Below are 13,382 nucleotides of genomic sequence, written 5' to 3' on the forward strand. Positions count from 1 at the left end.
ATTGTAAAGTTATTGTCAGAACGAGTGTCTCTCCCCGTCCTAAAGCACTCAGTCGCTCCGGCTGCAGCTGCAGCCAGTCAGAGGAGCAGAGAGGACACCTGCACGACTCCACCCACAGCCACAATGAACAGCCAAATTCGCCACTGATCCCGCTCTGGATTACAGAGTGGGACGTAAATTGCAAAGTTTTTCACATCACGCAAAAATAATTAATTCTATTTGATTACATTCACAGCCTCTGTCACTTACTGACCTCATCCACTGTGTGTGTGACACAAGCATATTTATCTAGCTCGTCATGTCTCTAGAAAGTACAGAAAGGAGTGGGAATCAAATCCTGAATTAAAAACTGGCTGAAGTCGTTTATTGGAGACAATACGAGGACATTCTGCCTGTATTATAAGACAGATTTCTACGCTAAACTCTGCGATTAAAATACACGAAAACTCAAAAACGTATCCATAAAGCAAAGCCTTATAATAGTTCATCATTTGAAAAGTCCCCCCCTAGAGCACCTATTTTCATATGTTGCATTTATTACATCATGCAAAGGCATTTTATTTTGTTTTAAAATAACATGTTTGTGCCACTGCTTTAACTGTTCAATAAATACGGTTTTGATCAGTTTGCTTAGTTACAATTTCATCCTTTTGGCATGAATGTTTTAAAATTAAAACAATTATGTTTTAATGTGGACACAAAATCATCTTACTGATGTGATTGTATGCACCAAAGCATTAATTCAAGGCTAAGGTAAATATCGAGATATATATCGTATATCGTGACATGCCATAAAAATATCGGGATATCACTTAAAGGTCATATCGCCCAGCCCTACAGTGAATGTGATAATTCTTTTGTTGCTCCAATTCACTATCCAGACCCAACTGGTAGCCTCAGAGGTTGGCAAAGGTAGAACATTCCCCATTTTAGTTTACAGCCGACTCAACACAGATGAAGCTGTACTTTCTGAATGGGAATGCACAAGAATGTATCAGACATCCTAGACAGTCTGCTTTTACAGGTATTTGTCGTGTTCTAATTATTTTTTATTGTTTTAGTCAAACAAACATAAAAAAAACTATGTGTGCACAGTTGCAGCAATTTCCACATGCATCCCGACAGCAAGACCTCCTGATTACAGCCTATGTTCTGACAGAGCTTCCTATAAATATGTCTGTGCTAGAGTTATACGGCATGTGTAGCTGTGTTGGCATGCAAGAGAAGTCAACATGAAATCAGCAGTAGACATTTCATGTTCAAGCTCAATTAAATGAAGTGATCTCCTCAGCAGAGCTCCCAGTGAGATGCGGAAGGTAGACCTGCTGCGTATCAGACAAGGCAGAAAAAGGAGAATAATTTATTTTACATCCACATGAGATTTCATCTTATGTTTGAGCCCATTATATTCAACTCAAAGCTCTAACAGGATGATAAATCATTTGAATGCAGCCAGTGGAGCTTAGCAAAGCACTCCACTAGGCAGAGCATGAGAGTGACAAGCAACATTGTTGACAAACATGACCTGAGATTGGCTGGTTCAAATCACCTTACAGCAGGCTTCAGTACATCAAATCTACAGTATGTCACAAAGTAAATCAGTGCCTCAAATTTGTTGTGGGTTATGATGGCACAATCAAATCAGGCAAAGTTTTCATCTCTTCTTACTGCTCTTTGGTGGAAACTATGATTTAGCATTTAAAAACTACTGTATTATCCTCTTGGTACCTTTGCCTATCATTCTCCAAATCTATGTCTTTTCCCCGTGTAATACCCAGAATACCCTTCTCTTTGATGATGTGAACCCTTAATATTTTTTTTGAGTCTTTGATGCAACTTAAAGGAGCTGAGAAAGCCTGTGAAAAGAAAACTTGAGAGAAATCGAAAGGCGATTAATGGATGTAACCGATGGAAATTACAGCTTACGTTATCGTTAGGACTAAGATAATTAATGCTAAGGATTTCATTCATTCCAGCCTTGGGTTCAAGTGGCGTTTGTCCTGTATGACTGATGTCTCATCAGGATCATGTATGCAGATGGCAGCATGGAGGAGTAACTTATATACACAAAAGGGTCATTACAGAAACACCTGGCAGAATGTAACACTGTGTGGGAAGACGAATGTGCCCAGGACTGCTTTTCTAATGTGAATTTGTTTGATAACTCAAACTTAGCTAACAAGACACGGTAATCTCTATTCTACATGCTGACATAAAAACTGCAAAGCTCCAAACTAAGATCACTTTGTGGCATTTGCAACTGTGTTTGGAAATGACATGACAATGTTTTCAATCTAGGAGAAGAGTTAGGACAAGAATATACATTTCCTTTTTATTATTACAAATCCATTCTTCCCTACATGCAGTTTCTAAAGGTAAAAATATTGTAAACAAAGCAAAATCATACATTTCATGCAGACTTCTGAGCAAACTATTATTAGCAAGACACCCGTTTGTTGTCAAGACCACCACAAATTTTAAATGTGGCACTCTAAGGCAACAGCAGGACACAAACCATCAAGGGATTCCAGCATTTATAAATAAGGAATGTTGTCAGTTTGCAGAAGGCACTGAAATAACATACATCCTACTGCAATGTGACGGGAGATTTGCTGAGCCGGAGTGTAAGTGAACATAGCGTTAGGGACACAATATCTGGAAAAGGAAAAACAAAAAAATGGGCAGAATATGTGTGTAGTTAAATGTCAGCGACATCAGCCAATTACTCCAAACATGCCAGCATGAGGTTATTACATTTGTGACCACATACAGACATTTAGCTTTAAATATTCAGTAGAATGTTGTTTTATTTCTTAATATACAAAACTTGCAACTTTATGATACATATTTGTTAAAATAAACATTTTAAATGTCCAACCAAACATGGCGATAAAATATTTGGATTTTTTGTTGCTTTGGAGAATTTGATATGAAAGGAAGTTATTGTGTTTAATCCACATGCAGTTTAGTCTCATTAATTGCTGGCTCTTGAATCAATTAAAAGCAGTATTGTGGTTGAATGTGCGATATTGGCAAACATCAAATCATTATGCCCTGAAGCAATAAACTGTATCATGAATAAAAACTTGTGATTTACAACCCTACGACAAATGTCAGAGGACACAGTTTTAAATGAGAAACATACATCTGTCTGGGAGAAATAAAATGTTTTTGTTTTTTTTAAATAAATAAAAATGGCACCTGTGATTGTAATCACAAGCATCGTTACCGTTGTCATAAACAGACTCCACTCCAACTCTCCTGCTTGCACATAAATTCTCCCTTTTGTCTCTCTCACACTGACACACCCCTCTACATCCCTCATTCTTATTCATCTGCTTACTTCTCAATCACTCACTGTACGCTTCGCTGCACAATTATAATCACCTTAAAATTATTTCATGACTAGCTCACAAAGCCAAGCAAAACTGAGTGCGCGTGCGCGCGCGCACACACACACACACACACACACTACTTCGACTTGCACTTTCACACAAATTTCCCAACAAAGCTGGACTCTGCTGTATACCAGTGTTTATCGACATGCATTCAGATGAGTATTTATGCAAACATCAATACATTTTGTAATTTAAAGGCTGATTGGGGTAATCACTACCATTTTACACCATAATTTATTATAAATTACCAAGCACACAGGCATGTCAGCAGTATTTCCTTGTCACATGGCATGCTGTGGACATAAGAACTGTATGTGGCTACAGGGTGAATTTACAATCTACTGCAATAAGTGTCTCCTCTTTGTGACACTGATGAAGACAAATGGACAGCAGGATTGAGAGGGGCCATGACAAAAATGCACTAAATATATGAAACAAACCACAACAACAGAAAGCAGATAAGATGGAAAGATGGTGAGACAGAAACAAAATAAAAATGTGGGGAAAAGAAACTGAAGTGATGACATGAGGCAGGAATATCTAGAAAAGAGGCAAAGGAAAGTTAAAAAAAATAAATAAATTTTTAAAAAAAAATTTGTTCTAACAGATTAATACAAACTAAAATTAGAAAACTTGTGATTCCATGAACCCCAAACTAGTGTGAACGTTTAGGGGGAACTTGAGAGGCAGAAATAAGGGAGGTAAGCGCAGAAGTTGCAGCTTCTTCTCCAACTCCCACTTGGAGAGATGAAATGAAAAGCCAAGAACAAACACAAAGATGCTCACTGCTATTTTACTTTGACTAAATGACAAGGAATTTAAAAAAAAAAAAAATAAAATAAATAAATAAATTACTAAACTAAAATGAGGGAACACAAGAGTGTGTAAAACAGAGGACAGAGAAAGGGCGTTTACGATGCTTTCAGGTGAGTGGTTTCACATGATTAAAGCAAGATTTCTCTACAATGTAAACTTTGGTCCAGAAGCCTCGTGATGCTTCACTCATACAGCAGCTGAGTTGCTTCACTTATCTTTAATTCACCTCACCCCCCCCTATTCTCTCTCTCTCCACAACTTTCCAACTTCTGTCAATTAATCTAATGCAATGTATCTGTCTTTCTCACTCTAACTTACTTTGTCACTTTTTCAGCCTGATGAAGATGGAGAGGGGTCATTTAAGACCAATTAGCAAGCCAAAACAGACAAATGAGCAGGTGCACCACACAGTTTTCCTTCAAGCTCATGTATAGCAAGTATCTACAAAATACAATCAGGCACATTTTCACTCAGGCAAACATTAATCACTGCTTTCTCAAGAGCAATATCCCCACTTATACATGACAAATAGAGAAAATTATTACCAAGTCAGTTCTTCATGCACAGAGAAATTCTCATTAGCAGAAGGAATGAAAACATGAGAAAGCAGAGATCTTCCTATTTTCAAGATAGTTTCAATTTTGCTGTAGGACTCCCAGAAAGAAGATGCTACTGCATGTGGTAGTTTGTTCATCTTACCGCTGTATTCATCAGGAAATAATGCAGGCATTTATAAAAAAGTAGAGCATTTTCATTTCATTCTTCACACACACAAACTCACACACTTTCTAGCACCGATGTTCTGCATGATGGGCCACCTCGCTAGTATTTTTGTTTTACATCCTTCAGCAGGAAAATGTTTTAGTTTTGGAAGTATTGGATGAATTATCAATATGGTTTTTTTTTGGTTTTTTTGTTTTGTTTTTTTTACAGAAAGTGCATTTAATCCCCAAACAAATTTAAGGGTTCAAAAATCACTTATAAACTAACCAAAATATAAAACAGTCTCAGAAAATACCTCTTCACTACTGGCTAAATGTTGAAAGGATACAATGGTCATTGGACAGTCTATGTTGACAAGAAACTCTTCCATTGGATCAAACAATATTTGCTCATTTAACCTCAAAAAAGCTTCAGGGGTGAAATTATTATGGACCACTAATTATGGTTAGACAGCAAATAAGTTTAGAAATTGCTCTGGCATTTAAAGTATTGACGCAATTTAAAATTTTGGTGAGCACAGAAAGAAAACTTTTAGGGGAAGAAAAATGTCAATGTAGACTGAAATAGTGATTTCTACATCTCCCATAGCCGGTCATTTCTGCCATGCAAAAATCATCCAAATGATCAAAGTGATCAAAAATTCAGTAATGCCCTGCCACAAATTCACAAACATGTGAACTGTGTTTGCGAATTAGTTGCAGGCCATTACTGAATTTTAAATACTTAAATACCTGAAGAACTTTCTACCTCCTTACATTTGTTCCCAACATGTGCACACTCCCACACAGGCGCAGATTAATAAAACAAGCCTTCTCCCCATGTGACTTCATCTCAACACACGCACACAACTGCTTGCAGTCTTCAGAAACCTCTCAAACAGCCCAGCGGGAGCCTCGGGGAATAATTACATCACTTTAAATTCTAAAGGACTCCTGACCACCAATCTACCAATTGTGCAATGTCCCTTGACAGCCTCATGAATGCACACATTGGCTTCGGGTGTACTACCATTGAAAGGGACATAAGAAGCACAGAAAGACATCATTTACTGCTAAATTATAGACAAATTGAACCTTGAAAAGGGAAAAGTTCAAAGGCATAGCTGAAGCAGAATACAGAGACGGTCTGTCTCACAAACACTTACCTCAGGATACCAAAACATCTCTCAAATTCACACAGGATGTGCCTCCCAGACAATACATATCTTGCATTTAATCTCACTCTGTCTGTTGCATACACAGCCAGGCATATCAAACTGAACTGATTTTATTGTGCAGAAATTCAGCCCAGCAGGAAAAGTGATGACTACGATTCACATAATGTTCCTAAGCAATGTGTTTCTTGTGTTGTGCAAGTTTTCGAAGATGCCTTTGGATATCCGAACTTTTGAATACGAAAGCTCATTGCAGTATGCACCCAGTGTGTATGTGTGTCTTTCTGTGTGTATATTTATTCAGATTACAGACTATGGTATTCCACCTCTCCACAGACACCTGTGCAGGCTCCCATTACGACTGAGAGAAAAGGAAGCTCTGACAAGTTAGACGTTGCCTTTTCAGTCAAAAAAGATACCACCTTGTCAAGCAGCCAGCACTGTAGAGAAGCAAAAGATGTGACAATGTGACATGAAAGCAACACAGTGAGATGGTGGAGGAAAATGAGCCACCAAAACAGTTTGTGTAAAGAGGCAAGAGAGTGGAGAGCAGATAAGGAGATGCATCATCCCTCTTTGGACAGAGAGGTTAGTTGAAAGTGCAATCCACCATATCTCAGATTTATCAGTGCTGGCCAATATCGCAAGAAACCTGCAGTACAGAAATGCTGAAAATCTGATGCACAGGACTTTACTTTAGAATCTATATGAAGTATGTGAGACTGAACTTTCAGCTTAAAGACCAGAGTTTGGTTTCCAATTTATTCCCTCTCCTCAAATAGGGTCACAACCTTAATCAGGGGTGGTGAAAGTGTTGCTGTGATCCACTTGTAAAGTCTACACATTTTACCCCACAGACTACAACTATTGGTTGGTGTTAATTAAAATAACAGATTGGGCAAAGATGTAATTTGCAGTTTTGTTGAACTAACTCAGAAGTGTTCCTATTTGGTCAATGAATGTGTGTTACACTGGAGAAAACCCACTATATACAAAATATAGAAGCATGGATGGAAAATTTGAATGAATTTAAACTCAAGTGGGTTGTAGTGGAGAACTATTGAACTCTCAAAGTAGTTTAAGTGATGGGACATTTTTAATATAATTGTCAATGTTGTTACTCATTTTTCTCTTCCAAATACAAGCTCCTCCATCAGTTCATTTCCTTTGTATACTGCATAATATACAAGCTCGGCAGCAAACACCCATGTGAAAACATTGCGTGCTACATCATTCAAAATACACCACATGCTGAGGAATTATCAGACATTTTAAGTTGCATGTATCAATACCTAACTAACAAATCTACAACAATTTCCTTTATTTCATATGCGCTGGGACTTATGTTCTTTGGCATCTTAGCTGCTGTGATCCCATTACAAATTTGTAACAAGTTAAAGTTAACAGTTTTAGTTCAGCCACCACACACACTCATGCAGAAACAGATTTTAAAAAAAGGAGCCAGACACTGTGTGAAAAGATGGCAAAGTCAGACAAATGAAGGGAAAGGAGGCAAAAAAGTTCATCAGGAGACAACCACAGCAGATGAGGCAAAGGGGAGGTAAAGGACAGAAAAGGGAAGACATGAATCAGCAGACAAATGTTGCGAGGTGAATGCAAATTACAAGATGACAAAGATAAAATGGATGACAGAAGAGGAGAAAGGGTTGAGAGCAGGAGTGATTGGGCTGAATGAGCAGCAGCCACAGAGGAAGAAGCCTGTGGGTCTGAAAAGATGGAGGAAAGAAGGGAGACACAGGTGTAGAGATGAATGCATGAAGTTGGCAGAAAGCAGAGAACAATGTGCTTGTGGAAGGAATGGAAGATGACAGATGATAGTAAAGACAATGCGCTAAAGAGAGAGGGAGGGTTGGAAACTGAAGATTCAGAAGTTTCAACAAAGGAATATTCATTTTACTGCAACATAAACACAGTTTATGACTTGGATGGGTTCAGCATTTATGACTGCATGCAACGATCAGCTGAATATTGTTTGATAACTAGCAGCCCAACTGAGCACCGCCTTTACAAAAAAAAGAAAAGAAAAAAAAAAAAGGGACCATACCCTTAAACGAGGCATCATAGGTCTAATGGGATTGACTCTTAAATTACCTTGCTTTCCTTTAATTCACAATAGTCTTAAAAAAAAAAGATCATAGTGCAATATTATGGCTAAATAAAAGTTTAGTCTTTACACGCTGAAATCCTCTCATTTGTGCAAAACTCAACTTCCTAATGTTAAAGAGAAACCCCCAACACATAGCAAAGGATTGACAACTTGGACACAATGAAAGAGAAAAGACGAAATAATCAGAACAGAGAAAATTCTTGGGGGGGGGGGGATAATTACATTCAATTTACATTTAATTTGTTTGTCTATATATTTTCTGAATGTTTAATGCTACTTATTTTATTCTTTTTATGTTCTTTTATCATTTATAATATCTGTTCAGCCCAGTAAAATTACATGTAATAAAATCTGCTAAGTAAGTTAATTTCCCATTTCCAAATGTTTGATTGTTGTGGCTAACCTCATATTCATAAAAGTGTAAATGAAATTATATCCAATGGGTATGATGCTTAAAATGAGCAATCACTAGTGCATAATAAACTGATCAACAGAGCCAATTCATAAGTTCTCAAGCATATCTGATGGTAAATGTTCTTCAAAACATTTGGTTAAAAATGTTAAATCTCTCCTGCTGCAGTCCATGTTTTTAACAGGATGCAATCAGGCCAATGGGGGAAAATAAGACTGAGGCAAACCGTCAAGTACAACACAGCTTCAGGGTTTTCTTTTTCCTCTGCTAGCATTTGCATCAGTCGGGGAAAATGAAACTGCATGTCAGCACATCTTGGTGCATGACTCCACAACTCGAAATAATTCATCTGGGGGTGAAACTAGACTTTGACAATAAAGTCAATTTAGCCTAGCAGCTTCCCTTTCAGATAGCTCCTCAAATCTACAGAGAAAACCCTGAGACTTCTTTCACGCTTCCTCTTTCTCTGCGGACTCTCCAGGGGGAGGGCGACATACACGGACACACACACACACACACTCAGAAAGCTTCTCCAAGGAACAATCAAGATATATGGATGGATGGATATAAAAAGACCGAGGTGGAACCGACATCATACTAGCTGACAGTCCCAACAACGGACAGACACAACAAACTCATTTTATCACCTGCGCAAGAATCAGAATAGAGTCAATGAGCAAAAGCTGCTAAAGCAGCATCAAGTGGTGGCGAAAGCACTCATAATAGACTCCAAACACAAACGGTGCAGCAGGCTTTTACCAGTGGAGCAGCATACAGCCATAGTACCTGCAGATGGAAGGAGATCACTACTGCTGTTGCCAAGCACATCTGACACGTAACTGATGACTGACACAAAATTACAAAGACAATTTTATATTATTATGTATATCGTTATGGGGATATAAAATGAGCGAAATTGGGATATCGGGATATTTCAAATCGCCCAGCTCAAGAAGCAGCACAGATTTAACGAATCATAACTGGTGCATGCCGTTTCTGAAACCTATTATATCACTTTATGGTTAATACTTTGCTCTAAACCTTGTTTTGTACAATATGATACTTGTCTTCTGATTTAATACGTTTAAAATTTAAAAGTTCTTAAATCCATCAGTTTTCAACATTTGCTTGTTCCAATACAGAGAGCCTATCGGAGGTGCTACCAGGCGAGAGGCGGGGTACACCCTTGGACAGGTTACCAGTTCATCGCAGGGTCAACACACAACCACTCATGCTCACACTTACTCCTAGGGAGAATTTAGAGAGACCAATCAATAAAGCATGCGTGTTTTTGGTCTGTGAGAGGAAGTAGGAGTAACAGGAAAGATTTGAGCTATACAGTCATTTTATTTCAGAATCTACATTATTTCCACAAATGACCACAGCACCCATCGACACCTGTAAGGTAGATTCATTTCAACGACTGGTAGAATCCTGCCATAGTACATCTGGTTATGTTGTAACTTCGTATCCAGCCATTTTTTTGTGGATTTACTAGAAATTTTATTGACAGTTTATAATACATTTGCCATACAAAGCGGTTTTAAGAGTTTTCTGTCCAGAGGAGGCCCAGAGATCAAGAAGTATGATCATAAGAAATATGATTACAAACACTGACTTTATGGCAAATCTTTGTGTGCTTTGAGCATGAGAAATTTCAAAATTATGCTAAATCTGTAAAACCGAGATGTACTGATATGTTCTCTCACATATTTAAGGTCAATAATACTGATTCGAACGTCTATGCTTTTAAAGCCATCATACATTTTAAGAGTTAAAGAGAGGCAGTTTTAAAAGCAAACAAGTTAATGGTTTGAGAAATCATTTTGTTTAGAGGCTGGTGTTTCTCAGCATGAGACTAAGTTTTCCAGCTTTGATTTTGTTCACTGTGGTGAAAAATCTCAAATTGAAGACCTCCGTAAGCAAAAAGACGAAAAAGAAAGATGAAAAGACATAAGACTGCAAGTTCAGAGATTAATCAAGACAGCATGAGAATACAGAGGAGGTTTGTCAGTAATTCAGTTGCCATGGGAATAGCTGATTGCACATATCCGCCAACACCAACCCCCCAACAAACCATATGGGTTCCCCTATTTTTATGTTCCGTTTATGGTTTTAGCAGGAAATTACAGTGTACACACAACAGTGTTGAACCAAGACAACACCTGTATCTCAGCATTTTGTGTGTTTACGTCTTCTGCTCTGAGACCCATCTGTGTTGTTTCAGCCGAGCAAATCTCTCAGGTCATCAGTGAAGCAGAATGCTATTTATAACTTTCATTATCCTCTCACTCTCTCACCTCTTTCCTGCTTTTCTGTTGGTTTTCACCCCCTCTGACCTCATCTTTCAGCTTCTCTCTTCACCGATTCCACCTGTTCAGGCCGTTTTCTCTCCGAGGCCCTTATACATCCATCTGTTCATACTTGTAAGCTTTCCATCAGTCCCCATCTTCCCATGTTCTCCCACACCCCATCACTCCATCTTTCCTAGTTTTTGGCTATTTTTTTTTTCTGTCTACCATACTTTACCCTCAAACTTTTCTTCTGTCTGTTTTTTGTTGTTTTTCCATGGCTGTCTACATCTGCTCCCTAACTCCAAGATTTGTTCTCAAATTTTGCTGATTTTCAGAGTGGAAATCTTCCAACCTTGAAGTTGTGCACCTGTCTGCAGACAGATGATACCAAACAAACACTCATGCAAAGTGACAACTGCTACAGCTAAGCCGCTGCCCACCAGCGTAAAAACCATCCTCTCAAGCAAACATCTGCTACTTACTCAGTGATTTCCTCGGTGACCGTGTGTTCAACCTGAAGTCGGGAGTTCACTTCAATGAAGTAGTGTTTTCCATGTTTGTCCACCAAGAACTCCACAGTCCCAGCATTCTCATATCCCACCTGCAGCAAATAACGAAGAAACCAGTTTAAAAGCACAGAATTATCTAAATAATACTGTTGGTACTATCTGAATAAACAGTATAAAGGACAACACTCACTCATCTAAATGAGCCATGAAACTCAGGGAACAAACAGCTCCTCCAAGCCAATATGACTGCATAAAACGGGTAAAGAATGTAACTCGTGTTTTTATTTGTTTAAAGAGAGAAGGGCCCTTTTCAGAATCTGCATGTAAAGCAGAATTGGACCATTAATCAAGGGTAGTAGCTGGAATCTCTCCATTTTGAAAAACTCTTTTCTGCTACCTTTCAGGTCCAGAGGCACAACTAGAATCTCCAAGTCAGATTTGGGAATTTGTCTCACTGTTGGTCCTGGTTAATGAATCCCCTAATACAGGTCTGGAAAATGTCAATCCTCAAGGGCCCCAGTCCTGCAGCTTTTGGATGTTTCCTGCAGTAGCACGCCGGAATTGGATTAACGGGTCACCATACTTAAATTAAACTTTTGAGAACCATTAATCAGGTGTGTTTGAGTGGGAAATATCTAAAACCTGCAGAAGTGTCTGCCCTTAAATCTGCCTACTCATAATAAAAATAGATTCCATTAATCATAAAAGTCTATTTCATCCCACTGCAAATAAATAATTAGCCTTTGTAGCCTTTAAAATGATAAACTGGTTTGTATTAAAAAGAGAAAATGCACAGAATAATAAAAATCCTGGGTGTCTAGCAGTATAAACAGCCATAAACATTACATATAATAAAGCCAAACAGGAGCTGTCTTTCATAAAATTCATGTCCAAGTAGAGTTATTAGGGGGGAAAAAAAACAAAAACAACAAGTGCTAATGTATAGAAGGAAAAAAGCCATGCTGCTCAACATCAGGAGTCATTTTACTTTGAAAAGTTCAATTATACTCAGTTCACAGAAGCTGCATGTAAAGTTAATTTATTCCAATATTTATTTATTTATTAATGCATCAATCTATTGTTCTGTTTAGTTGCACTTGACTTCTTGGCATCAAAATAAAAAAAATTAAGACTTGAAAAACAATTAAAAAAAAAAAAATTAAATAATCATTAGTTTGTATGTGTAATCATCAAAATAATATCCTTAAAATGGAATTAATCAACTGCTGAAGAAATTGTAAAAAACAAATAAAATTAGGGGGCACCTAGATTTTTTGCTGTTGCACCCAAATCAAAAGCTTATGCACAACGGTGCTGAAAGGTAGCCTGGAGCCTTGCATTTTATTTTTCACCATGCACCTCATAAACCAATATAAAGCAGTAGTTATGCAAATATCACATATGTCCCACCTGATCCAAACCTATGTGGATTTAGCAGACATGTGCAGAGCTTGTCTGAGTCTGAGTCAGGTGTGTTCCAGCAGGAACACTTGCAGGAGACTGGTCCTTAAGGATCAGGGTTGGGGATCCCTGCTCAAGACTATGCCACCATGCACAAACATACTCCCAAATAAATTCACCCAATGTATCAGCTAGCAAAAATATATAGAGTCAATAGTTCCAATTTGCATTTGATCAAGTATATTTTCCAGTATGATTTACAAACAGCTGTCAATTGTGATGCTGGAAACACTGCAGTCCATGTTCAGAGCATACATTACCCCTCCCCAACCAGCAGAGTGTTGGAGAGAAGCCCACTGATCATATGCTTGAAAAATATTGCTAAGTTTTAAACTATAAAAGCCTCTCTTTTACCTGATTAACTTAGCTGAAATACAGCCATGCACTTTGAAACTGGAAACAAAAGGTTTGAGAGTCAGACTATCCTTTCTATAAAACTGTCATTGTATTTAGGAAGCTGCGTACGTAGCTGTAGGCTATGTGTGCAA

The 13,382-nt window shown here is 38.0% G+C and overlaps 1 protein-coding gene across 2 annotated transcripts in view; it reads right to left on the reverse strand.

The window, feature by feature from the left end:
- Positions 1 to 13,382, reverse strand: part of pcxb (pyruvate carboxylase b) — a 320,178-nt gene that overhangs the window by 239,742 nt on the left and 67,054 nt on the right. For both annotated transcript variants that reach the window (XM_079257650.1, XM_079257649.1), the window contains one exon: positions 11,407 to 11,525. In XM_079257650.1, coding sequence (XP_079113776.1) covers positions 11,407 to 11,525 — 119 coding nt within the window. The remainder of the gene's footprint in view (positions 1 to 11,406; positions 11,526 to 13,382) is intronic.

The sequence above is a fragment of the Telmatherina bonti genome (assembly GCF_933228915.1).
Source record: "Telmatherina bonti genome assembly, chromosome: 18".
Classification (NCBI taxonomy): domain Eukaryota; kingdom Metazoa; phylum Chordata; class Actinopteri; order Atheriniformes; family Telmatherinidae; genus Telmatherina; species Telmatherina bonti.